We start from the raw sequence: 24667 nt of genomic DNA, 5'->3' as shown, positions 1-24667 counted from the left end.
ATTAAACTTATGCAGCAACCCAATATACACGTAATTAAGTTTGTCCAGAACCGTCAAGAGTGCGAGTACTGTTCGAACTTTTTTCCTTCATCTTTATGATGAGTATGGTGTGGACACTCCCGCATTGTAAGATGACAACAGTCGTGTTCACAAGGCTGTAAGCAAACATTCCTGGTCCGACGAAAACTGTGATATCGTATCGTACCTCGTTTCGCCCTCTAAGTCACCCCATCTCAGTCGCATAGAAAATGTCTAGGACTATCTGCGACAGCGGGTGAAACGTAGCAGTCAAACACCTTACAATCTGGTGGCCCTGCGGGACCTAATCATGAATGAGTGCCCTAAACTGGATATGGACTACCTGAAATTGTGGCTCTCTTCCTTGGCAAATTGGGGCCATTATCAAAGCTAGAGTCGGTATTACTCGACACTGGCGTGATGTTTCCTGTGAATGTGCTTATACGACAGCTTTTCGGAAAGCAAGGCCCGATCTGTCACGAAATGGATACCACTGTAAATATCAAAAATGTTTTATTTGCAACAGTTAGCTACATCTTCCAGCTAATTCTCTACATAGTCGCCGCTCCGACAGATATTTCTCGTACCGTTGTTCCAACTATCCAACATCCTCGTCTTAGAAAGCAGCCGCCTGTGCTTTTCCCCCAGTTCTGTACGCTGGTCTACAGCTTGTTGTCTGTGCCAAAATGTTATAATATAGAAAGCGGTTCATATGAGCAGAGATGAAACTCAGGGGAAACCAGTTACGTGCTGTATTGTCTGTGATCAAACACTTCCCATCGAAAACGCTGCAGGAGTATCTTCTACATCTACATCTACATCTACATCTGTACTCCGCTAGCCAACAAGCGGTGTGTGGAGAAGGGCACAATTCGCGGCAAAGTCATATCCCCCCCCCTCCCCCCTGCTCAACTCACGGATCGCGCGAGGGAAAAACGACTGTCTGAACGCCTCAGTACGAGCTCTTATTTCCCTTATCTTTGAATGATGATCACTACGCGATTTGAAAGTTCGTGGTGATAGTATATGCTCTACAGCCGGCGAAGATTGGATTTCGGAATTTAGTGAGCAGCCCCTTCTGTTTGGCGCGTCGTCTATCTGCAAGTGTGACCCACTTCAAACTTTCTATGAGATTTGTAACGCTCTCGCGATGGCTAAAGGTACCAGTCACGAATCTTGCCGCTCTTCTTTGGACCTTCTCAATCTCTTGAATCAGACCCGACTGGTAAGGGTCCCATACAGACGAACAATACTCTAAGACTGGACGAACTAACGTATTGTAAGCTATTTCGTTTGTTGAAGGACTGCATCGCTTCAGGATTCTACCAATAAACCACAATCCAGAGTTCGCCATACCCGTTACTTGTCTAATCTGATCATTCCATATGAGATCATTTCGAATAGTCACACCCAGATACTTGACTGATGTTACCGCTTCCAAAGACTGATCATTTATTTTGTACTCATACATTAATGGGGATTTTCGCCTTGTTATATCTTCATTTTCCTTCAGAGTGCGGCTGACAATTGGCATGAAGAAAGAAATGCATTATAATTAAGTTATGTGAGGTTGCATGAAATCAGGTGAAATCTCTCGGCAGGCAGGGCATACTTGGCGGGAGACACTATTTTCTGGTCTTTTTTTCGTGCTCACTGTGCGCTCAGAACTGAAAAGAGCGGCGTGACCCGATCGACGGGCGTACTAGAGACACATCTGTGCAAAGCTTCATCGGATTTTCACTGTGGTTGCCATTTAGCGCCCATTCGGACCCTACTTTTCGAATAGCCCTCGTATTTCTCAAGGTATTTTTCTGCGTAAGTTAAAATAGGTCACCCCCCCAAATATATAAAATTCCTGTTCTTGCCTGTCAGAAGCTTGGGATGGGCAACTCTGGGTGATGGATTAGGTAGCCGTAAAAAAGGAAATACGTTTCTGTAAGGTAGTTGGTAGGTGAAACTACCCTACTGCAGAAGAAAGTCTGCTTGTGGCTACTACTGAAAAAAAAAAAGAGTAGTTTGAAAACAGCTCAGGCGGTGCATGGCATGCAGTGACGCTTGCTGAGTAATGGCGGTGGTCGGGGGGTGCGATGGGCAGGACCTGCAGCACGCGCTTTGGCAGGTTGCGGTCGTCCTCCTCGGTGATCTGCGTGCGGTAGGTCGGCCTCTCGAAGGCCGGCGGATTGTCGTTGACGTCCTTCACGTGGATCACCACCGTCGTGTAATTCTCCTTGAGGTTGTCCGAGGCCGCCAGGCGCAGCTCATACTGTCGGCAAAGCAAGTGTGAGCGCGGGCCGCCGACGGGGGTTCCCCCGCTGCCAAACTGCGCTGGCTAGCGCTGCGTGCCAAACATTACAACAGCATTCTATACACAAGACACACACACACATGAACTAATACAGTGACCAATTAGGCTGCGGCAGCGGAGGCGTGTTCACGTCGTTGCTAAACTACTGTACTTATAACACAACAATGGTGTCACTTCTGCAGTCATAAAGGTGGTATTACTGATTCTTTTATACCACTCTCCTAAGGGTGCCAACAACAAGTACAGAGCAACCAACAGATTAAGGACTATGCCCTTAATACCAGATCTCATATGTAGCGGCAAAAATTAGTAAAGGAAAAATAATAGGTTCACGAGATCGCACCGATATTATCTTTAACGAGCGCAATTACTAGGTATAAAAAGATCGTTTCCATCAACTATAAGTTCACGTGAAGTCGGCGAAGATTATATAACTGTAAGTCACATTGTGATAAATACAATTTAAATCAGATCTGGACAATTGCACGGGAGGGAAAAAGAAATATACTCGTATTTCTTCTTAGGCTAGTCAGTCTGTAAAAATTATGAAGATTACTAAAAAAAGTAAATGTCACGCGACAAAGGCAAAAATATTAGAAAGAAAAATCACAAGAAAATTTTTTTGTCCAATACTGGGTCTCTCTCCTAAACGCCGTCAGGTGCATTTTATCTTGTGTTTCGGCATATATTTGCAATTTCGTTTAGCTGATGTCAGCCCAAACAAATGCTGCTCATCAAATCTTTCAAGCGAGTCCTGTGTCAGTGCAAAGCGTTGGTTTGCTTCCCGTTCAAAATGATTAAAAACGAGAGTTTAGAGTGACATTCGTTTTATCGATATTTATCAACAGGAACAGTAAAACGGGAAGAGTAATCAGAACTCCAGCAGCGGCTGAGTAGCGCTGCTGAGTTCTTCGTTTTACTGTCCTTGTTAATACGTATCGATAAAACGAATATCACACTAGACTGATTTGGTACCACCGTAGCGAATGGGCAAGTAAAATTCCACTGTAAAAATAATTTAGTACGTAACAGGGAATAAACTGACGCTTTCTTCTGAAAATGCGCGAAGCATGAAACACGTGATGAGCATTAGTTGTTTGGGTCGACTCCATCTAAGCACTGCATAAAAGAGATTGCAAATATCTGCCGAAACACCATAGAAAATGCGTCTGACGACTTTTAGGGGGGGGAGAGAGGGAGAGAGAGAGAGAGAGAGAGAGAGAGAGAGAGAGAGAGAGAGAGGGGGGGGGGTGAGGGGGGGGAAGGGAGGGGGGACAGAGAGGGAGCGAATTACAAACAGTGAGGAAATACTTTCACAGGATGAAGGAAACGAGATCGGCAAACAGATCTTCTAGTACCTCTGGGAAAAGAAATTAACAAGCTTGATCTGAGAAGCTAACGAGTGCAAGCTTTTCAATATGACGCCACTTCGGAGGCTTGAGTGTTAATTGCTTTGCTTGTTTGTATTCAAGCAGCTTCTCTTTTCTCTGAAGTTTAGCCGGTACAGACCTCACTACCCTAGAAATACCTGATATTTTCCCTAGGTATTGAACCCGGCATCTCCACATTTGCAGTCAGCGACACTAACAATAAGACTACAGAGGCAGTCGGGAGTACATGAAAATGAAACTGTGATCAAATTGAAAAACGCTCATAACTGCGAGCAGATATTATGTCCGCGATATGCCTAAACAATGTCTTCGTCATCATTAAGTTCCACTTCTGTGATCGCGATAACCTCGTTTTCCGGGAACATTATAACAGATAGTAGTGGTTGCCTACCACAAATACAACATCGAAATAACGAGAGGCTTTATCCGCTGCAGCTACTAAATTGAACTGTTCTTAAAGAAAGGTGGTAATGCTAAGTTTACTTCAAGTAAAACAAAGTAATGCAACTTTGTGAAGCACTCAGGGATTGTGAAATTTCGCAGCAGGTGTTACTCAGATTTTTGACATCATAAAGAATTTACACACTATTTGAATTAAATTTATCCCCATTGTTTTTGCCACAAATTCTTCTACAGGTAAACGTCCAGTCTTAGACCATGCATTGAAAATTTAACTGGAATTTCTGCTGTTTCTCACAATATTTGCTTCTGAGAAGCGACTTAATGATTTTGTTACTATTCAGGTTGCCAAAGATGAACATTTATGGTCTTGTATGCACTAATCTATAATTACAAGAAATGTAATTACTTCTTTATTTTCATATAATATTTTTTAGTTTACAGGGAACAAAATACAGACATTTTTTGTTTTCCTGGCATATAGATATTCGTTACTTTTTTTAACATTAAGTTCGTATTGTAGTGTCGCGGAATAGTAAAGAGTTGGAAACGTGGAGTATTCTCAGAGTTTCGTTGCCTATGCCGAGAGCCAAGAGGTAAGAAGGTTTGCACATATTTCGGAATGTGTCGTCACGCAGGGGCAATGGCCTGGTTACACACAACAGACGAGAGAGAATTGCTTAGCGCGTGGGTTTGTGTTAGACGGAGACTTTCGTAGAGTGCAAGACAGAGGTATAACGTCAGCTGTACTGCATTTCACAACTTCGCGTAAGTCTGCCGCAACAACACGTAACTCTGTCGCAAGAACACCTAAGGGGCGAGTAAGACAGATGAATCAGCAGTATAAGTGGAACGAATGCGGTCATTACAAACGAGCATGACGTCAGGACGTCGCTCGTGCTTCCTTCAAATACGCCAGCTTTGATAGCAACAAGACACTCGCACTCGCAGTTAGACTTGCAGTTAGATGTGTACTGGGTCGCTGCGTAGCGGTCAGCTCGGTGATCGACATGTTAATCTTTATTAAGGAGATGTTGCAGTAAGGGTGGCCCATCCAGCAGCAGACGTGATGGGACAGTACCAGCTCTGGTCCTCTCTGCTGCCGCTGTCAGTCATCGACCCAGGACTAGCAGACATCGCGGCAGACTCGCTCGCCGCCCATGCTGACCACATCAGTGAGTCGTCGTCGAGATCGTTCGGGGCCTAGGCCCTGTGCATCCGCTGTCACAACCGGGTGAGCCGACGACGCTGGGGGACTGCAGCCCGTTCCGCCCGTCCACCGCGGACGAGCCACCAGGAGCAGCAGGGAAGAAGACGGGGTGGGATAGAGTACACTCCGCACTACGAGAACGCCTCTCGTGCCGACAGTGCCGGGACTCCAACCCGGAGCCACCTGCTGTCCGCAGCCGAGCCGGCCGCTCAGCCGGACGCCGCCAGCCACGCGCGGCCGAAGTAAGGGCATTCCTCCGCTACGTCACAGCACGCGGCGCTGCGCTAGCAAGACTGTGCGGCCCGGATCTGGTGTCATCGCTGCGAGTCAGCGAGGACTCGGGGAAGGTCGTTGATATCAACAAGCCACATTGTACTCGGCAGGAATAAAGGTGTTATGAATTAATAATGTTTCTTTGGCGTTTCTGACGCTTCTACAGCCATTTCCTAGCATCCTGACAACTGGAGAGGTCACTGCTCGGCCATCCAGTCCACCGTAGGCGACCGGGACCACCGGGGTGCCTACAGTATTTAAGGGAGAAAACGTAAAACTTTGAATACTAAACTCCTACGTCTTTACTTTACGAACAGGTCTTTGTCTTAATAAAGCTCAGGCAGACTTATTTACTTTTCCTTTCAAACTTTTTGCTTTACATTTTGTTCCATCTAAATCTAGGAGTAATTACTCATAACTATTATTATTTTACTGCATTAAAGAAATTTCTTACTGTCGGTCATGACTTCTTTATTTACAACCCCAATTCATAAGTGCGGTTTCTTTACCTTGTGAGATTTTAAATACGGCGTTTGTTTGTTCTGAACGGTTTCAGTGCTTCGGTAACTTCCATTTGACGAAAACAAGCGTAAATTTTTGATTGTAACGTTCCTCGTTATTTCAGTGCCACGAAGCATAAAACATATAGAACTTGGAATTTTGAGTGACCACGTACGTAGAAACTCACATTCTAACTATCATTTACACTGTTTTCTTGCGTAAAAGTACAAAAGAAACAATATAGGCAATGGCAATTAGGAATGCATTTTTCAACATATGAGTCACTTAATTCAGTATGTCTAGCTTGGTGCCGAGAGGTATCGTCGATCGGAGAACTGGAACAGGATGCACCCAGCTTCTTGAGGGAAGTTGACGATCTACTTGAATGAGGAGAAATATATATGGCTAATGATTATTCTCTAAACAATTAATGTTTTGGAATTCTAGGGCAAATACGTAACGGCGTATTGTAGTACAAGGTGTTCACAATTAAACCTTTACTACTTGACAGGACCTTCATGAAAAACAAGTGACCATCTATTTGAATGAGCAGAAACGGCTTCAACGCCTGGGAAGATAACAACGGCCGGAAGAGTGGTGTATTGACCCGATATATCCAAACGACGTAATCTTGCGAAAGATGCGACAGCGGCTGGTCAGCCAAGCACCAACAGTTTTTTTGTCGTACTAGGCTATTACAGATAACGTTAAGCATCTTTTATCACGTATTAAAATGTTATTGTATATGGCTTTTCTGTCCAGGCTCGCAGAATTTTTTCCCTAATTACGTATGTATCCTCCTACGAGCCGCAGATCTACTCTTCCTCTTTACGGGAGCTTTCAAGGTGTCTTTCAGCGCTGTCCGATTATTTTATATCATTTCATTTGAATCTAACATTGTCGAAGTCTTTGTTAACCTCACGAAACCGTATGTTTGAAAACTTCGATCCCCTGGACAGAAATTTAAATATTTGTGGCTTTCCACAACTGCACCGACTACTCTAGTACCCCTTACTCCTCAGTCTACATTGACATTCACACCTCAGACCACTTGGTATTCCCCCTAAACTTCAACTGCACTGGAACAACACCATTTGATTAAAGCTCCTATGCCTGGGTTTCAGGCGGATTTGAAATTAACATATTTCTCTCTTTCACTATCCTCTCTCTTATTATTGCAAGTCTTTACATCCGCCATCGTCAGTTATTTTGCTTGTCATTTCCTCATCTAATGCCGTCAGTATCATCTGATTTAATTCGACTACAGTTCATTGCCTCTGTTTTACTTTTGTTGATGTTCATCAGGTAACCTCGTTTCAAAACACTATCCATTCCACTTAACTGCTCTACCAAGTCCTTTGCTGTACCTGAGAGAAAAGCAACATAATCGGCCATTTTTACAGCTTTTTATTTCTTCTCCATAAACATTAATTATGTTTCCAAATATATTCATTGTTCACTTCATAGCTCAAATGGTTCAAATGGCTCTGAGAACTATGGGACTTAACATCTGTGGTCATCAGTCCCCTAGAACTTAGAACTACTTAAACCTAACTAACCTAAGGACATCACACACATCCATGCCCGAGGCAGGATTCGAACCTGCGACCGTAGCAGTCGCGCAGTTCCGGACTGAGCGCCTAGAACCGCTAGACCACCGCGGCCGGCTTACTTCATAGCTCGTTCAGTGTACAGATCAATTAACTTGGGGACAGGTTACAACCCCGTCCCACGCTCTACTCAACAACTGTTTCCCGTTCGTAGTATTCGAATCTTATAACTAAAAGTGGTTCAAATGGCTCTGAGCACTATGGGACTTAACAGCTATGGTCATCGGTCCCCTAGAACTTAGAACTACTTAAACCTAACTAACCTAAGGACAGCACACAACACCCAGCCATCACGAGGCAGAGAAAATCCCTGACCCCGCCGGGAATCGAACCCGGGAACCCGGGCGTGGGAAGCGAGAACGCTACCGCACGACCACGAGATGCGGGCGAATCTTATAACTGCAGTCTGGTTTTCGTACAAGCTGCAGATAAATTTCGCCCCTATATTTCATCCTCGTTGTCTTTAGGATGTCAAAGAGTGTACTCCACCGACTAATGCGGGAAAGAGAGCATTCATGGATAAATGAAGTTTACTACGAGGGTTGGAACTTAAATATTGGCAACTATTTAATCACAACAGATACAAAAGAGTTACATGTTTGCACCTGTTACTGTCCTTCGAAGCAGTCACCAGCGTTGTGTAGAACCCGTTGCCAGCGATGTGGAAGGCGTAGTATACCGTTAGCAGAGCCTGTTCAAATGGCTCTGAGCACTATGGGACTCAACATCTTAGGTCATAAGTCCCCTAGAACTTAGAACTACTTAAACCTAACTAACCTAAGGACATCACACACACCCATGCCCGAGGCAGGATTCGAACCTGCGACCGTAGCAGTCCCGCGGTTCCGGACTGCAGCGCCAGAACCGCTAGACCACCGCGGCCGGCCAGCAGAGCCTGTTCTGTTGATGTTTGCTTTAAATGTACGCTGTAACAGTAGTAGGCGCTAATTACCTTTGAGATTGGACGCTGTGAGCGAGATGCCAACATCACCATCTCGCTGAGTTTGAACGAGGTAGTGTAGTAGGACTACGGGAGCTGGGTATTCCTTTTGCGATATTGTACTCGTAGGAAGACTTGGCAGGAATGTAGCCACTGTACATGATTGCTGGCAGCGGAGGTGACGAGAATGTATGGTCGCAAGAAGATCGGGACTCACGACGGCCACGTGGTACTACCGAGAGGGAGATGGCTCTGTCACATCGTACTGCACATGCAGCAGCAATCTCAGCAACAGTTGACTCCACAGTGACACAACGAACTGATACAAAGCGGTTACTTCAAGAACATCTCCGAGCCAGACGCCCTGTGGCGTGCATTCCACCGGCACCAAACCACCGCCATTTGCGACTTCAGTGGTGTCAAGCGAGAGCTCACTAGGTTGGGGGTTGGGTTGTTTGGGGGGGCGGAGACCAGACAGCGAGATCATCTGTCCCGTCGGATTAGGGAAGGACGGGGAAGGAAGTCGGCCGTGCCCTTTCAATGAACCATCCCGGCATTTGCCTGGAGCGATTTAGGGAAATCACGGAAAACCTAAATCAGGATGGCCGGACGCGGGACTGAACCGTCGTCCTCTCGAATGCGAGTCCAGTATGCTAGCCACTGCGCCACCTCGCTCGGTGAGAGCTCACTAGTGGGCGGGGTGGAGGTTTGTTGTGTTTTCTGATGAATGCTGGTACTGCCTCGGTGCCAGTGATGGCCGTGTCTTGGCTAGGAGGAGGACAGTTGAGCGCCTGCAACCAACCTATCTGCATGCTAGACACACTGGAACTACACCTTGTAATGGTCGCCTGGTCGTAGATATTGCTAATTGCTATAATCGCACTATTTCACTCCCATTTACGGAGCTTGTTAGCACTTGATGTTAGGTTGGCGCCATTAAAATGCATTGTGTTGTAGTAATCGCTGCTACTTGCTGGATCGCTGCTGTCTCTCGATGCTGATGCTGGCTCTACATCTGGTTGTCTAGGGTTAAAAACATGAGGTCCCGTGTCTTTTATGTGCTTTTGATGATAAAGAACGAGCGAAACCAACAAATATGTAAACTTCAAATATTTATTACTCTGGTGGCCATCTTAATTCCACTGTCCACCAAAGACCATGACACAACACAAAGTAGTACTTCCGTTACATGTTCTTTGCATTGTTTATCCACCTCAAACAATAACACACAAACACACTTTACCAAAGTGACATTCCGACTGCCTCCCGACCGTTCTTGCTGCTTCTATTTATAACATTGTCAAAGAACTACTAAAAAGAGATATAGTTTACAAGTCACATGTACATCTGTTGCCATAATTTGTACAGAAAAGTTATTAATTTGCATCGAGTGACATAATTTAACATGTTATTAAAATGACAGACAGATTTGTTGACTTGGCAGAATAATTCTTTGTTACAAAAAGGCCGTTTTTAGAAGTTTGTCAATTGACTTCTCTAATTTGCATAAATAAGTAAATAACATGAATTATTAAGAATTACATTGGTTTTCGTCTAAAATAGGATTGCTTACGTGAATACTGAGTGAAAACGCTCTTAGTGCACAAATAGGTTTCACTGGGTGATTTTTATTTAAGGAGATCCAAAATACCTAAGTTGGCCACTATTTTTCGTACTTCATATTAATTATTTAAGATGAACTTAGTGTTTTTACATGATGACATTTGCTGTATCAGTGATCAAGTGATATAAACTTTTGTGTGGGTCAGTTATTCAGTATAATTTAATGGGTTGACTGTTTATGGAGACATGTTATGCAATCATTGTTAACATACACAATACCTTTGCTATAATCATAAATACTCGTTAAACTGGTTGAAATTGGAGGGTATCGCATACTTCGGTACAGTAAAGCCTTTAATATGTTCCGTTACAACCTGGAGTGCGATTTCACACGACAGCAGGTGTACTCTCGTGGTAGTACCACGCAACCTGACTGCAAATCTGTACATCAATCTGGTAATTCGGCTTTTGTGCTGCCATTCCTGAACAGCCTTCCAGTGAGTGTTTTTCAACAGGATAACACTCGCCCACATACGGCTGTTCCAACATGCCGTACAGAGCGTCGACATGTTACTTTGGTCTGCTCAATTACCTTACCAACTCCGTCTCCAATGTAGCGGATATGTGACATCGTCGGATCACAACTCCAGTGTACTCCAAGACCCAGCATTTATTGTTCCTGTACTGACCGAGTAAGTGCAACAAGCGTGCAAATCCTTCCCACAAACTGACATCCGGCACCTGTACAATACATGTTTGCATGCTTCCATTCAACATTCTGGTGGTTACGCTGGTTATTATGTACCAGCATTTGACATTTGCAATGGATTATGCCACGTTTACCTTAACCTGTGATCTTGTAACGTTAATCACTTAAATACACTACTAGCCATTAAAATTGCTACACGACGAAGTGACGTGCTACAGACGCGAACATTAAACGGACAGGAAGAAGATGCTGTGATATGCAAATGATTAGCTTTTCAGAGCATTCACACAAGGTTGGCGCCGGTGGCGACACCTACAACGTGCTGACATAAGGAAACTTTCCAACCGATTTCTCGTACAGAAACAGCAGTTGACCGGCGTTGCCTTGTGTAAGGAGGATAAATGCGTACCAGCACGTTTCCGACTTTGATAAAGGTCGGATTGTAGCCTATCGCGATTGCGGTTTATCGTATCGCGACACTGCTGCTCGCGTTGGTCGAGATCCAATGACTGTTAGCAGAATATGGAATCGGTGGGTTCAGGAGGGTAATACGGAACGCCATGCTGGACCCCAACGGCCTCGTATCACTAGCAGTCGAGATGACAGGCATCTTATCCGCATAGCTGTAACGGATCGTGCAGCCACGTCTCGATCCCTGAGTCGACAGATAGGGACGTTTGCAAGTCAACAACCATCTGCACGAACAGTTCGACGACGTTTGCAGCAGCATGGACTATCAGCTCGGAGACCGTGACTGCGGTTACCCTTGACGCTGCATCACAGACAGGAGCGCCTGCGATGGTGTACTCAACGACGAACCTGGGTGCACGAATGGCAAAACGTCATTTTTTCGGATGAATCCAGGTTCTGTTTACAGCATCATGATGGTCGCATCCGTGTTTGGCGATATCGCGGTGAATGCACATTGGAAGCGTGTACTCGTCATCGCCATACTGGCGTATCACCCGGCGTGATGGTATGGGGTGCCATTGGTTACACGTCTCGGCCACCTCTTGTTCGCACTGACGGCATTTTGAACAGTGGACGTTACATTTCAGATGTGTTACCACCCGTGGCTCTACCCTCCATTCGATCCCTGCGAAACCCTACATTTCAGCAGGATAATGCACGACCGCATATTGCATGTCCTGTATAGAGCTTTCTGGATACAGAAAATGTTCGACTGCTGCCCTGGCGAGCACATTCTCCAGATCTCTCACCAACTCTAAACGTCTGGTCAATGGTGGCCGAGTAACTGGCTCGTCACAATACGCCAGTCACTACTCTTGATGAACTGTGGTATCGTGTTGAAGCTGCGTGGGCACACGCCATCGTAGCTCTGTTTGCCTCAATGCCCAGGCGTATCAGGGCCGTTATTACGTCCAGAGGTGGTTGTTCTGGGTACTGATTTCTCAGGATCTATGCACCCAAACTGCGTGAAAATGTAATTACATGTAAGTTCTAGTATATTTGTCCAATGAATACCCGTTTATCATCTGCATTTCTTATTGGTGTAGCAATTTTAATGGCCAGTAGTGTACGTTACCTAGACAAATGTATTCCAGAAATTTCTTTACTCTGTATTGATTATTTTTTGACGTTGCGATTTTTTCCGTCAGTGCAGCAAATGAGGAGCCAGCCGTGTCGTCGCGTGCTCATTGTGCAGCACCTCGGCAGCATGTGCTGGCTCGTGGCGTGGCAATGCGTGCTGTACGCACTGCTGGAGGCTGCCCCGGCACAGCCGTGGAGCACAATGGGGCCGCGCCGAGGGCGCACGGAGCCCTCGTAATCCGTGAATTATTTCACGGCCGCGGCCAACCGCTCGCGGAGCTGCGGGGTCGGCCGTTCTAGTCTAAAAATAATAAAAAAAAGACCACGGCGGAAGCAGAGGCGGCGGGGACCGCCTCTTCCCTTCCACATTAAAGGGTACTTTCCATGTTATGCCCTCCAAAACGTACGATTTCCTTGATGGTTGCTATGCTGATTGGTAATGGTCGTCTGACAGCGATGTAGTGTGGACGAAAAGGGCCTCGAGAAGCGTTCAAACGAAAAATAATAATATTTAATTTTTGGGCCTACATGCAACGGACTTACACAGTCCTGCACCGAAATTTATTTAGTACAGCGATTTCATAATCATTAATTGTGATTATTGAGGCCGCTTGTAATGACACATTCCGACGAAGAGACATACAATACCTTAAAGGCTGCGCCAAGGATTAAATTGAGAGGGATGTAGAATATAATCTCTGTAATGTGCATATTGGATTCTCTTTTGTTTCATACTGCAAGAAGGAGTTAAGAGACACTTTCGATTGTTGCCTTGTAGAGGATGGACGTAATTTTTGGTGTGTGCGGAAAGGCAGCCATATTGTTAGTATTTATGGTTTGTGCGACGGGCAGAGCAAGTCTTATTGTGTTGTGAATAAAAAATAGTGAGAAGTATCTAAATTTTACGAGAGTTATTTAAAGCGACGTAGCATTGTATTCCTTGGTTTCCACCGTCTTCGTGAAGTGAACCGATGCCGACACGGTCAACAAGGAGAAGAACATCGATGGCGACTAATGAATTAGTATTGTGGCAGAAGGACAAATTCTACGTCTAAAGTGAGAACTCTGAATAAATCAACAATGACGTGAATTCAAAAATGTAATTAATCGGGATGGTAAATTATATTACAGGCAAATTTCACACAACATTGAATTTGACCGCATTCAAGCCGGTCAATACAGTCCGTAAAAAAGTCTTTCAAAAATTCTAAATTTACAGTTCCATATCCATAATTTTTTCTCTTTTAATTTTTGTTATTTATTTCGTCACACGCTGTAACATATACGTATTTTCCATACTCTGTCCACCGTACGGTTAACGCGAAGTAAACATGCTACTACGTATAGGGCTATTCGTAAGTACCTCCGGGGTTTCAAGAGATGAGTGTGCAAATATTACAACTATCTCCATCCAAACAGGTTTCGGAAGGCCCAACGGTACCGAACGACCGCCGTGTCGTCCTCTGCCAATAGGCGTCGCTGGATGCAGACATCGATAGGCATGTGGTCAGCACACCTCTCTCCCAACCGTTGTCAGTTTTCGCCACCAGAGCCGCTACTCCTCAATCAAGCAGCTTCTCAAGATGGTCTCACAAGGGCTGAGTGCACCTCGCTTGGCAGGAGCGCTCGGCAGATCCGGCCTGTAAACCATCTAAGTGCTTAGCCAAGCCACACAGTACGTAACTTCGGTGATGCGACGGGGAATGGTGTTACCACTGTGCCAACGCTGTTGGCTCAAAAACTACAAGACAAATGGTTCAAATGGCTCTGAGCACTATGGGACTCAACATCTGAGGTCATCAGTCCCCTGTCCGGCCCCGGTAGCTGAGTGGTCAGCGTGACGGAATGTTAATCGTAAGGTCCCGGGTTCGATTCCCGGCTGGGTCTGAGATTTTCTCCGCTCAGGGACTGGGTGTTGTGTTGTCCTAATCATCATCATTTCATCCCCATCGACGCGCAGGTCGCCGAAGTGGCGTCAAATCGAAAGACCTGCACCAGGCGAACGGTCTACCCGACGGGGGGGCCTTAGCCACACGACATCTCATCTCTCATCAGTCCCCTAGAACTTGGAACTACTTAAACCTAACTAACATAAGGACATCACACACATCCACGCCCGAGGCAGGATTCGAACCTGCGACCGTAGCAGTCACGCGGTTCCGGACCGAAGTGTCTAGAACCGCTCGGCCACCGCGGCCGGCAAACTACAAGACATACGGAAAGTAGACACATATCAGTGGATAGCGCATCACTCCAAGTTTTTAACTCACAGTACACATGCTCAATACGGGTACAGTTTGTGATGGAGAAACGACAATACATGCGTGAAATTCACTGAAGTCACTGCTGCTGCTGCTGCTCGAGAAATAGCGATGACAACAGTCCTTACTGGGAATCTGTTCACTGGGTTGTACGCCGACAGTTGCGAACTAATTCGATTCGAAAGTACAGACTGGATGATTTGTCTACATGCACCGAGGCGACTAAACTCATGGGACAGCAATATGCACATATACAAATGGTGCTAGCAACGCGTACACGGGCTATAAAACAGAGGGCATTGGGGGAGCTGTCAGTTACATCCAGGCGATTAAGTGAAAAGGTTTGCGACGTTGTTATGACCGCTTGACGGAAATTAGCAGACTATGAACGTGAAACGGTTGTTGGAGCTAGAAGCGTGGAACATTCCATTTCGGAAATCTTTAGGGAATTTTAAATTCCGGTGTCAGGATTGTGCCAAGAATACCAAATTTAGGGCATTACATCTTACCACGGGCAACTCAGTGACCGACTACCATCACTTAACGACCGAAACCAATGGTGTTAGCGTACGGTAGTCAGTGCTAACAGTTAACAACACTACGTGAAATAACAGCAAAAATCCATGTGGAATTTACGACGAACGTATCGGTTAGGACAGCGCGGCGAAATCTGGCGTTAATCGGCTACAGCAGCAGAGGACCAGTGCGAGTGCCATTGCTAAAAGCACGACATCTACATCTACATCTACATCTACATTTATACTCCGCAAGCCACCCAACGGTGTGTGGCGGAGGGCACTTTACGTGCCACTGTCATTACCTCCCTTTCCTGTTCCAGTCGCGTATGGTTCGCGGGAAGAACGACTGTCTGAAAGCCTCTGTGCGCGCTCTAATCTCTCTAATTTTACATTCGTGATCTCCTCGGGAGGTATAAGTAGGGGGAAGCAATATATTCGATACCTCATCCAGAAACGCACCCTCTCGAAACCTGGCGAGCAAGCTACACCGCGATGCAGAGCGCCTCTCTTGCAGAGTCTGCCACTTGAGTTTGTTAAACATCTCCGTAACGCTATCACGGTTACCAAATAACCCTGTGACGAAACGCGCCGCTGTTCTTTGGATCTTCTCTATCTCCTCCGTCAACCTGATCTGGTGCGGATCCCACACTGATGAGCAATACTCGAGTATAGGTCGAACGAGTGTTTTGTAAGCCACCTCCTTTGTTGATGGACTACATTTTCTAAGGACTCTCCCAATGAATCTCAACCTGGTTACCAACAATTAATTTTATATGATCATTCCACTGAGATCAGCTGGAGCTCACCTGCAGCGCCTCTCCCGGACTCGTCACGATATCGGTTGGACCCTACATGACTAGAAAACCGTGGCCTGGTCAGATGAGTCCCGATTTCATTTGGTAAGAGCTGGCGGTAAGGTTTAAGTGCGGCGCAGACCCAACAAAGTCACGGACCACGACCGTCGACAAGGCACTGTGAAAACTGGTGGTGGCTCCATAATGCTGTGGACTGTGTTTACACGGAATGGACTGGGTCCTCTAGTCCAACTGAACCTATCATTAACTGGAAATGATTGTTTATGGACTTCTCGTTCCAAAAAAAAAAAACGATGAAATTGTTATGGATGACAATGCGCCATGGCACCAGTTCGCGACTGGTTTGAAGAACATTCTGGACGATTTGGATAATTGGCCGCCCAGGTGGCACGACGTGAATCCCATCGATCATTTATGGGACATAATCGAGAGGTTAGTTCGTGCACAAAATGCTGCACCGAGAACACTTCCGCAATTGGGGATGGCTGTACAGGCAACGTAGCTCAGTATTTCTACAGGGTTCTTCCAACGACTTGTTCAGTCCGTGCCAAGTGGAACTGCTGCACTACGACGGAAAAAGGAGGTCCGAGGTCCGACACGATATTAGGAAGTACTCGATGATTTTTGTCACCTCAGTGCATTCTGAGATGGCCGTAACTTAGTGGAACCATGTCATGGCGCATATTACGATCGAAATTTGAAGACATGCTCTGTCCAGTGATACGCGTCACTTTTCTGTAAGTGTAGTCATGTTCTGAAACCCTGGATGTATCTATAAATAACTCTGTACTCCTCAGCGACTGTTGTTACTTCAACGAATTGTCCTACTAGAAAGTAAGTCATGTAGTGATTAATACAGCCGCGTACGATTATTATGCTACGTTTGTGACGCAGGCTAGGAAACTTCATTTCACCGCATCGACCCATTTAACGAGCCAAACTAGCTGTGATCAGAAGCGATGTCCGAGTCCAGACTGACGGCTTGATTGATGGTGGGAATGGTTGCCTCTACAGCAGGGTTTCCGAAACTGCCAAACTGTGCTCCCTACAACACTGCTGTCCAGCGGGACGTGACTAAGTGCTCCGCGGAAAACTACTAATAACATGGTGTTTTTTCGACACTTTGCCGGTACTACTTATTTTTTAAAAATTTTGATTATCATTTCTGTGTTATTAGCCAGGATTTAAAAGTGAAGTAAAAACAGAATAAAACAAGTTTTGCTGATTTTTTTAAAAAAATATATTAACCTTCAAAATGAACGAAGTGTTCCTTTAGAGTACCAGGACTCTCAATGTGTCCAACAGAGGAAAAATTTGGGAACCTCTGTTGTGGAGTAGGGCTGCGACTCCAAAACTAGTCGCAAAGAACGAAATACGTATGTAGAAAATATGTATGTAGAAAATAAAAAAAAGTAAAAACAAACTGTAGCTGCAGAATGTCTGTTTCAAAAACAAATACGCTACGGACCTGTGAAATTCTTTGTCAAAGGTAATGGAGAGCGTCAGGAAACAGCTTTGCCAGCAGTCTGAGATGTGCCCTGCCGGCCAGAAAAAAAGTGAACTGGGAATCTTTTGCGAAGTGTTCGCAATTGGTAACACATGTGCGCCACTCCCGGACCGCTAAGATTTGACGGAAACGACAGGAACTGTAAAACGGGTCGGGTCTCGAACAGCCCCGACTGCTTGGTCAGGGAATGAAAAGTATAAACATTTTGTCTGGAGCGGGGTTAATCGCTATATATAAGGGGTAGTCAAACGAAAACGAGACAGATGAAAAAAAAGTAAGTAAATTGTACGTTATTTCAAGAGCAATCGCTACAACTGTTAATACATTTATCCCATTGTCAGACAGGACGGTCAATGCCTTCATGGAAAAATGTTTGGGGTTGCCTACGGAACTATGTTTGTACCGACAAGTGTACCTCTTCATCATCATCATTTAAGACTGATTATGCCTTTCAGCGTTCAGTCTGGAGCATAGCCCCCCTTATACAGTTCCTCCATGATCCCCTATTCAGTGCTAACATTGGTGCCTCTTCGGATGTTAAACCTGTTACTTCAAAATCATTCTTAACCGAATCCAGGTACCTTCTCCTCGGTCTTCCCCGACTCCTCCTACCCTCTACTGCTGAATCCATGAGTCTCTTGGGTAACCTTGCTTCTCCCATGCATGTAACATGACCCCACCATCTAAGCCTGTTCGCCCTGACTGCTACATCTATAGAGTTCATTCCGAGTTTTTCTTTGATTTCCTCATTGTGGACACCCTCCTGCCATTGTTCCCATCTACTAGTACCTGCAATCACTCTAGCTACTTTCATATCCGTAACCTCAACCTTGTTGATAAGGTAAACTGAATCCACCCAGCTTTCGCTCCCATACAACAAAGTTGGTCGAAAGATTGAACGGTGCACAGATAACTTAGTCTTGGTACTGACTTCCTTCTTGCAGAAGAGAGTAGATCGTAGCTGAGCGCTCACTGCATTAGCTTTGCTACACCTCGCTTCCAGTTCTTTCACTATGTTGCCATCCTGTGAGAATATGCATCCTAAGTACTTGAAACCGTCCACCTGTTCTAACTTTGTTCCTCCTATTTGGCACTCAATCTGAAGAAAATCGATGACCACAAATGTCTTTCTTTCTCAGGGCTTAAAAATATGAGCATCGCATGGGGAGAGATGGGGACTTCATGGAGGCCGTGTAAGGGCTATCCAACGAAACTTCTGCAGCGGACTGTTTACTGCCTTGCCAAGATGTGGGCTTTCCCAAGGTCGTGTCAACTACGCTGGTGAGCCCTTACACATACTCCATACAGTCGTGGACGTCGATTCGCTTCGGACGAAGAGGTGCACGTCTGAGTATAGTCATGGTTGCGTAGGCAAACTCATACATTTTTGCGTGAAGGCATTGTCTGTCTTGTCTCACGGTGGGATTAATAAATTGACAGTGATGGTAATTACTTGTGAAATACTACACAGTTTTCATTCTTTTTTCCACCTGCCTCGTTTTCATTTGACTGACCCTTATATTTCTACAGCAACAATCAAATTACGTACTCCGTTTCTTTCGCAGGAAAGCTGAGATGACGGCAAAAAAAGACGAACCTACGATTTCTTCCCAAACAAATAAAGGCTCCGGTTACGACATCTGAAGCCCCCTAGAGGGCTGCTTCATTTTCTTACCAGCTACAGTCAATATGGCACGTACTGGCACCGAATCAGAAGGAAATAAACAAACGAACATCGCTGCGCATAAGAAGGCACCCTAGGGTACTCGATCTGGGTTCAAATGGCTCTAAGCACTATGGGACTTTACATCTGAGGTCATCAGTCCCCTCGACTTAGAACTACTTAAACCTAACTAACTTAAGGACATCACACACATCCATGCCCGAGGCCGGATTCGAAGCTGCGATCGTAGCAGCAGCGCCGTTCCGGACTGAAGCGCCTAGAACCACTCGGCCACAACGCCCGGCCTCGATCTGGGAATTACATCTTTATGCGAATATGGCTGCTGATGGGCGGCAACAATCGACTCGGCACGGAGTTGGTTCAAATGGCTCTGAGCACTATGGGACTTAACTTCTGAGGTCATCAGTCCCCTAGAACACACACATCCATGCCCGAAGCAGGATTCGAACCTGCGACCGTAGCGGTCGCGCGGTTCCAGACTGCAGCGCCTAGAACCACTCGGCCACCCCGGCCGGCTCGGGACGGAGTACCAGATATTAAAGGAGATCCTGCACCATGTTGCAACCCGGCAGATCCCCTATGACTCTGTTGACGCTGTGTCCAAAAATGCGTGGGAGGCACATCGTCATCTGAACTGGACCAAGACCTCTCCACCTGTACTACTGCAACAGCAGCTCAACTGAAGTACAGATGTTTGCGCACGAGAAACTGTAGAAATTGGGGTGGCGCTGGTCGTCATGTAGCAAAGATTGACAATGAACATGGCAGTGCGCCCAAAGATCAAGGAATTTCTTCTTGCAGCCTGGCGAAATCTGAGCAAAGATTGCATTCTATGCTAAAATGGATAAAAGTTTCAGATCCCTTCACACACACAAACTTCTGAAGTTCCCACGGGCCAACAGTGAAACTACAGAAACGTGTGCGAACGAGTAAGTGTGGGGATCCTACGATGGAAAAGTTGTTAAATACGAGTAGGTAGATGGTTTTCTGTAGTTACATATCAAAGTAGTGGTAGAGATAATACTCGTGGAGTGAGATGTAGTAATAATGATGGTAGTTTAGAAGTAGCAATACTGACAATAACAGCAAGAATAAATTTAGCTATGATTTTAACAGTTACAGTCGTTGTTACTATATTTCAAGTAAATGGAGGAATATAATTGTAGACAGAAATATGCCTACTGTAGTACGTTAGGTATTACGCTACAACGTAGGGCAAAAAAGTAAATAATTAACTAATACTGGGTAGGCGTCCTCGTCTAGCTACTACAGGCGACCTTACTCCTTTTCATGAGGAGTTACATTTGTGCGATTTATGGTACAGGCTTGGTTTTGTACTACTGCACGCTAAGTTGTACCCGCCTGCACATTCGGTATAGTGCATAGTTCGAGACGAAATTTTGATGTTTGCAGCGGAATGAAGTGGCATTATAACTGTTACAATTACTAGAGCTTTCATTCTTGCGTAAAGCTACAAAAATAGATTGATGTCAATGAATGAGCCACACTTCTCAGTGGGGCATTATCGCATTAAACCGAGAGAGAGAGAGAGAGACGCCGCATATTTTAAGATAGTGGACCGGTATACGCGGGGGGCTGTGATCAATTTCCAGTGGACCATGCAGATTTTGATCTGCAGTTTCCCCAGAACATTTAATGCGAGAGCTGAAATATGTTATTGAAAAATGCACTTTCCCATCATTGTATAGTTCGAACACTTCGTCTTAAATACTCGCGACAACGACGGGACTTTCAACTTTTAATCATCCTTCCTAACAGATCGTATTCCTTCTCTGAATTAACGGGCGGTACTCCAGCTTGCCGCTAGAGGTTTGAACTACGTAAGCTTCGTTTCAACTTCCACAGCCGTCATATGCTGCACAAAGTGCAACACAGGGGGAAGCCGGCCGACGGTACAGACGACTTTAATCCGCATATTCTTTTTTCTACATTTCCTCGCTAATCCCCGTTTTTCAAACCGACTATAATGGCGCTCATTCTTATGTCGTCCAAGAGCTCTCATTTGGATTCATCTTGATGCTCTTCTCTCTTTCATGTTCTTCTAGTTTCGTGGTTTACAGCTGCGGTTCTTTTTTTCCTCATCTCTCTCCATTCAAATGATTTAACGTCGTCAGCAGGGCCTATTATGCACGGAAAACCGAGTTACTGCGTGCTTTCGCACAGACTAAAAGGGAATGCTTTAGACTTGTTTGTTTTGCTAGCGGCCAGAGAGCGCACTCGCTGACAACTATTTTATTTTTCGTTTCCTCTTAACTGCTTTCAGATTCCAGTAGAGCTTCTTAGGGGCACGTTAAATTGCAGTTTAATGTACATATTGTAACTGTATCCCTTTTCGTTGCCAACGTTTTTTTTTTTTTTAAAAAAAAAAGAAGAGGTGTGCAGGGACGCCTGTAAACTACGACAGGATGTCTACATCTACATCTACGTGATTACTCTGCTATTCACAATAAAGTGCCTGGCAGAGGGTTCAATGAACCACCCTCAAGCTGTCTCTCTACCGTTCCACTCTCGAACGGCACGCGGGAAAAACGTACACTTAAATTTTTCTTATTTTATCGTGATGATCATTTCTCCCTATGTAGGTGGGTGCCAACAGAATGTTTTCGCAATCGGAAGAGAAAACTGGTGATTGAAATTTCGTGAGAAGACCCCGTCGCGACGAAAAACGCCTTTGTTTTAATGAATGCCACTCCAATTCACGTATCATGTCTGTGACACTGTCTCCCCTATTTCCCGATAATACAAAACGAGCTGCCCTTCTTTGTACTTTATCGATGTCATCCGTCAGTACCACCTTATGTGGATCCCATACCGCACAGCAAATACTCCAGAATAGGGCTGACAAGCGTGATGTGAGCAGTCTCTTTAGTAGACATGTTGCACCTTCTAAGTGTTCTGCAATGAATCGCAGTCTTTGGTTCGCTCTACCCACAATATTATCTATGTGATCGTTCCAATTTAGGTTATTTGTAATTGTAATCCCTAAGTATTTAGCTGATTTACAGCCTTCAGAACTGTGTGACTTACCGCGTAATCGAAATTTAGCTGATTTCTTTTAGTACTCATGTGAATAACTTCAAATTTTCCTTACTCAGAGTCAATTGCCACTTTTCGCGCCATACAGATATCTTATCTAAATCATTTTGTAAGTCGTTTTTATCATCTGACGACTTTACAACACGGTAAATGACAGCATCATCTGCAAACAATCTAAGACGGCTACTCAGGTTGTCTCCTATGTCGCTAATATAGATCAGGAACAATAGAGGCCTGCAACACTTCCTTGCGTGCATTTTCTAGGATTTTGAAAACGTGAAATGCAGATGTTTTGGTTTATGAACGAGTGTCGGAGATATTTATTTAAATTTTCGAGACAACAGTAGCAATGCGGATACATGTTTGAGTTTTGTTTGTTAATTGAGCAGATTTTCTACCAGTGAGTGGTCCAGCGGCTCTAAAACATTTCTCTCAATATTTCCAAGAGGGGCTACGTTGGGAGCTTCGCAAATCTCTAACAGCAAACGATCTTCCACCTTGCTGACCCCTTTAATAGGCCAAATAATACGTCTATGTTTTTTTAATTTACCAACAATCTTACTTACTTGATCTTAATTAAAAATTTTGCTGAAGCTGTTCTACACACAGTTTTAACACATAAGGACTATTAGTTTAACAAACTAGATACTATATACGACAAAAGGTAGTAGTAGCCTTTCATTAACACACATTTTATCGCGTGGCTCTGAACCACATGCTGCCTCCTTTCCCCTCAGTAAGAGCCCTTGACCCGTGAGGTCAGTTTGTCACAATTCCTGTACAACTATCCTACTGTTGGAGAATTCCTGATCCGATCACTGGACGAGGTGATACCCAACGCTAATATTGAATCTCATAACTAGTTGCTTCGAATGACCTCGGATCTAGGAAAAGGAAATAGTTTGTGCATATGTCAGTCACACGGTAACAACACATTATTTCCAGCTTACTTCACCAGAAGCTTGTCAGATAAAAATGGCTCTGTGCACTATGGGACTTAACATCTGAGGTCATCAGTCCCCTAGAACTTAGAACTAGTTAAACCTAACTAAGCCAAGGACATCATACACATCGATGCCCAAGGTAGGATTCGAACCTGCGACGGTAGTAGCAGCGCGGTTCCGGACTGAAGCGCCTAGAAGCCGGCCGGGGTGGTCGAGCGGTTCTAGGCGCTACAGTCTGGAACCGCGCGACCGCTTCCGTCGCAGGCTCGAATCTTGCCTCGGGCATGGATGTGTGTGATGTCCTTAGGTTAGTTAGGTTTAAGTAGTTCTAAGTTCTAGGGGACTGATGACCTCAGAAGTTAAGTCCCATAGTGCCCAGAGCCTTTTTTTTTTTTTTTTTTTTTTTTTTTTTTTTTTTTTTTTTTTTTTGAAGCGCCTAGAACCGCTCGGCCACAGCGGCCGGCTCTTATCAGATATGTATGATTAAACAACTAGTGCGAACAAGCTTGAGCAAAGATGGTCGCATAGTCTAAAACCTGTCATCTCTTAAACGACATGTAAAACTGGGGCTGCAGATACGTTGCGATTAACGAAGTACAGGTTACTGAAGCTCTCTAGATATTATGTTTTTCTTACTGACGAGGGTAAAGAGCAGACAGAAAGACACTGAAAGAAATGGGTAGCAATTTGAAGAAGAAAAAAAATATAGAAAACATTTCTCCGGATCCTAAAATCATTCGAAGGAAGTTTCAAACGAAAAATTATTCAATTGTACAGGATCTACAAGACTCACTGCAGAGACTCGCAAAGTAATGAACCCAACCGGCGTGGTTGATTGCTGTAGTATTTCAATGAATTTAGTCCACAACTAGGGAGCTCAACCGCCTTTATCGCGGGTAGATGAATGGTAAGAAACTTGGCTGAAAACCATGCTTTATAGAGATCTATTGCGGATGAAGCCGGCCGGAGTGACCGTGAGGTTCTAGGCGCTGCAGTCTGGAGCCGAGCGACCGCAACGGTCGCAGGTTTCGAATCTTGCCTCGGGCATGGATGCTTGTGATGTCCTTAGGTTGGTTAGGTTTAATTAGTTCTAAGTTCTAGGCGACTGATGACCTCAGAAGTTAAGTCGCATGGTGCTCAGAGCCATTTGAACAATTTTTTATTGCGGATGAAACTTACGACTCTGAAAAGGAAGGAGGGATTCCTGCGAATTGAATTTCGCGAACCACCTCGGAGATGGGATGTAAGAAGATGTCCGCCCGGAGCTATACGGAAGCTTTCAACGACCTGTTTCGTTCGGTTCGTCCGTAAAACTGCGCACGTCCCTTCCGACGGACGCGCGGTTGTAGCTGTCGTTTTGTGTCCGCTCCAGGAGGTGCCGGCGGGACGGCCAATACGAAGTTAGCAGCTA

The 24667-nt window shown here is 45.1% G+C and overlaps 1 protein-coding gene across 1 annotated transcript in view; it reads right to left on the bottom strand.

Moving 5' to 3' along the window:
- The window catches only part of LOC126088218 (neural-cadherin-like), a 112316-nt gene that overhangs the window by 66169 nt on the left and 21480 nt on the right, over positions 1-24667 (bottom strand). Inside the window, exon 3 of the mRNA XM_049906345.1 lies at positions 2117-2281. Coding sequence (XP_049762302.1) covers positions 2117-2281 — 165 coding nt within the window. The remainder of the gene's footprint in view (positions 1-2116; positions 2282-24667) is intronic.

This window comes from Schistocerca cancellata, chromosome 6 (genome assembly GCF_023864275.1).
Source record: "Schistocerca cancellata isolate TAMUIC-IGC-003103 chromosome 6, iqSchCanc2.1, whole genome shotgun sequence".
Classification (NCBI taxonomy): Eukaryota; Metazoa; Arthropoda; class Insecta; order Orthoptera; family Acrididae; genus Schistocerca; species Schistocerca cancellata.
The sequence above is the reverse complement of the archived record's forward strand: the minus strand, read 5'-3'. Positions and strand labels throughout refer to the sequence as shown.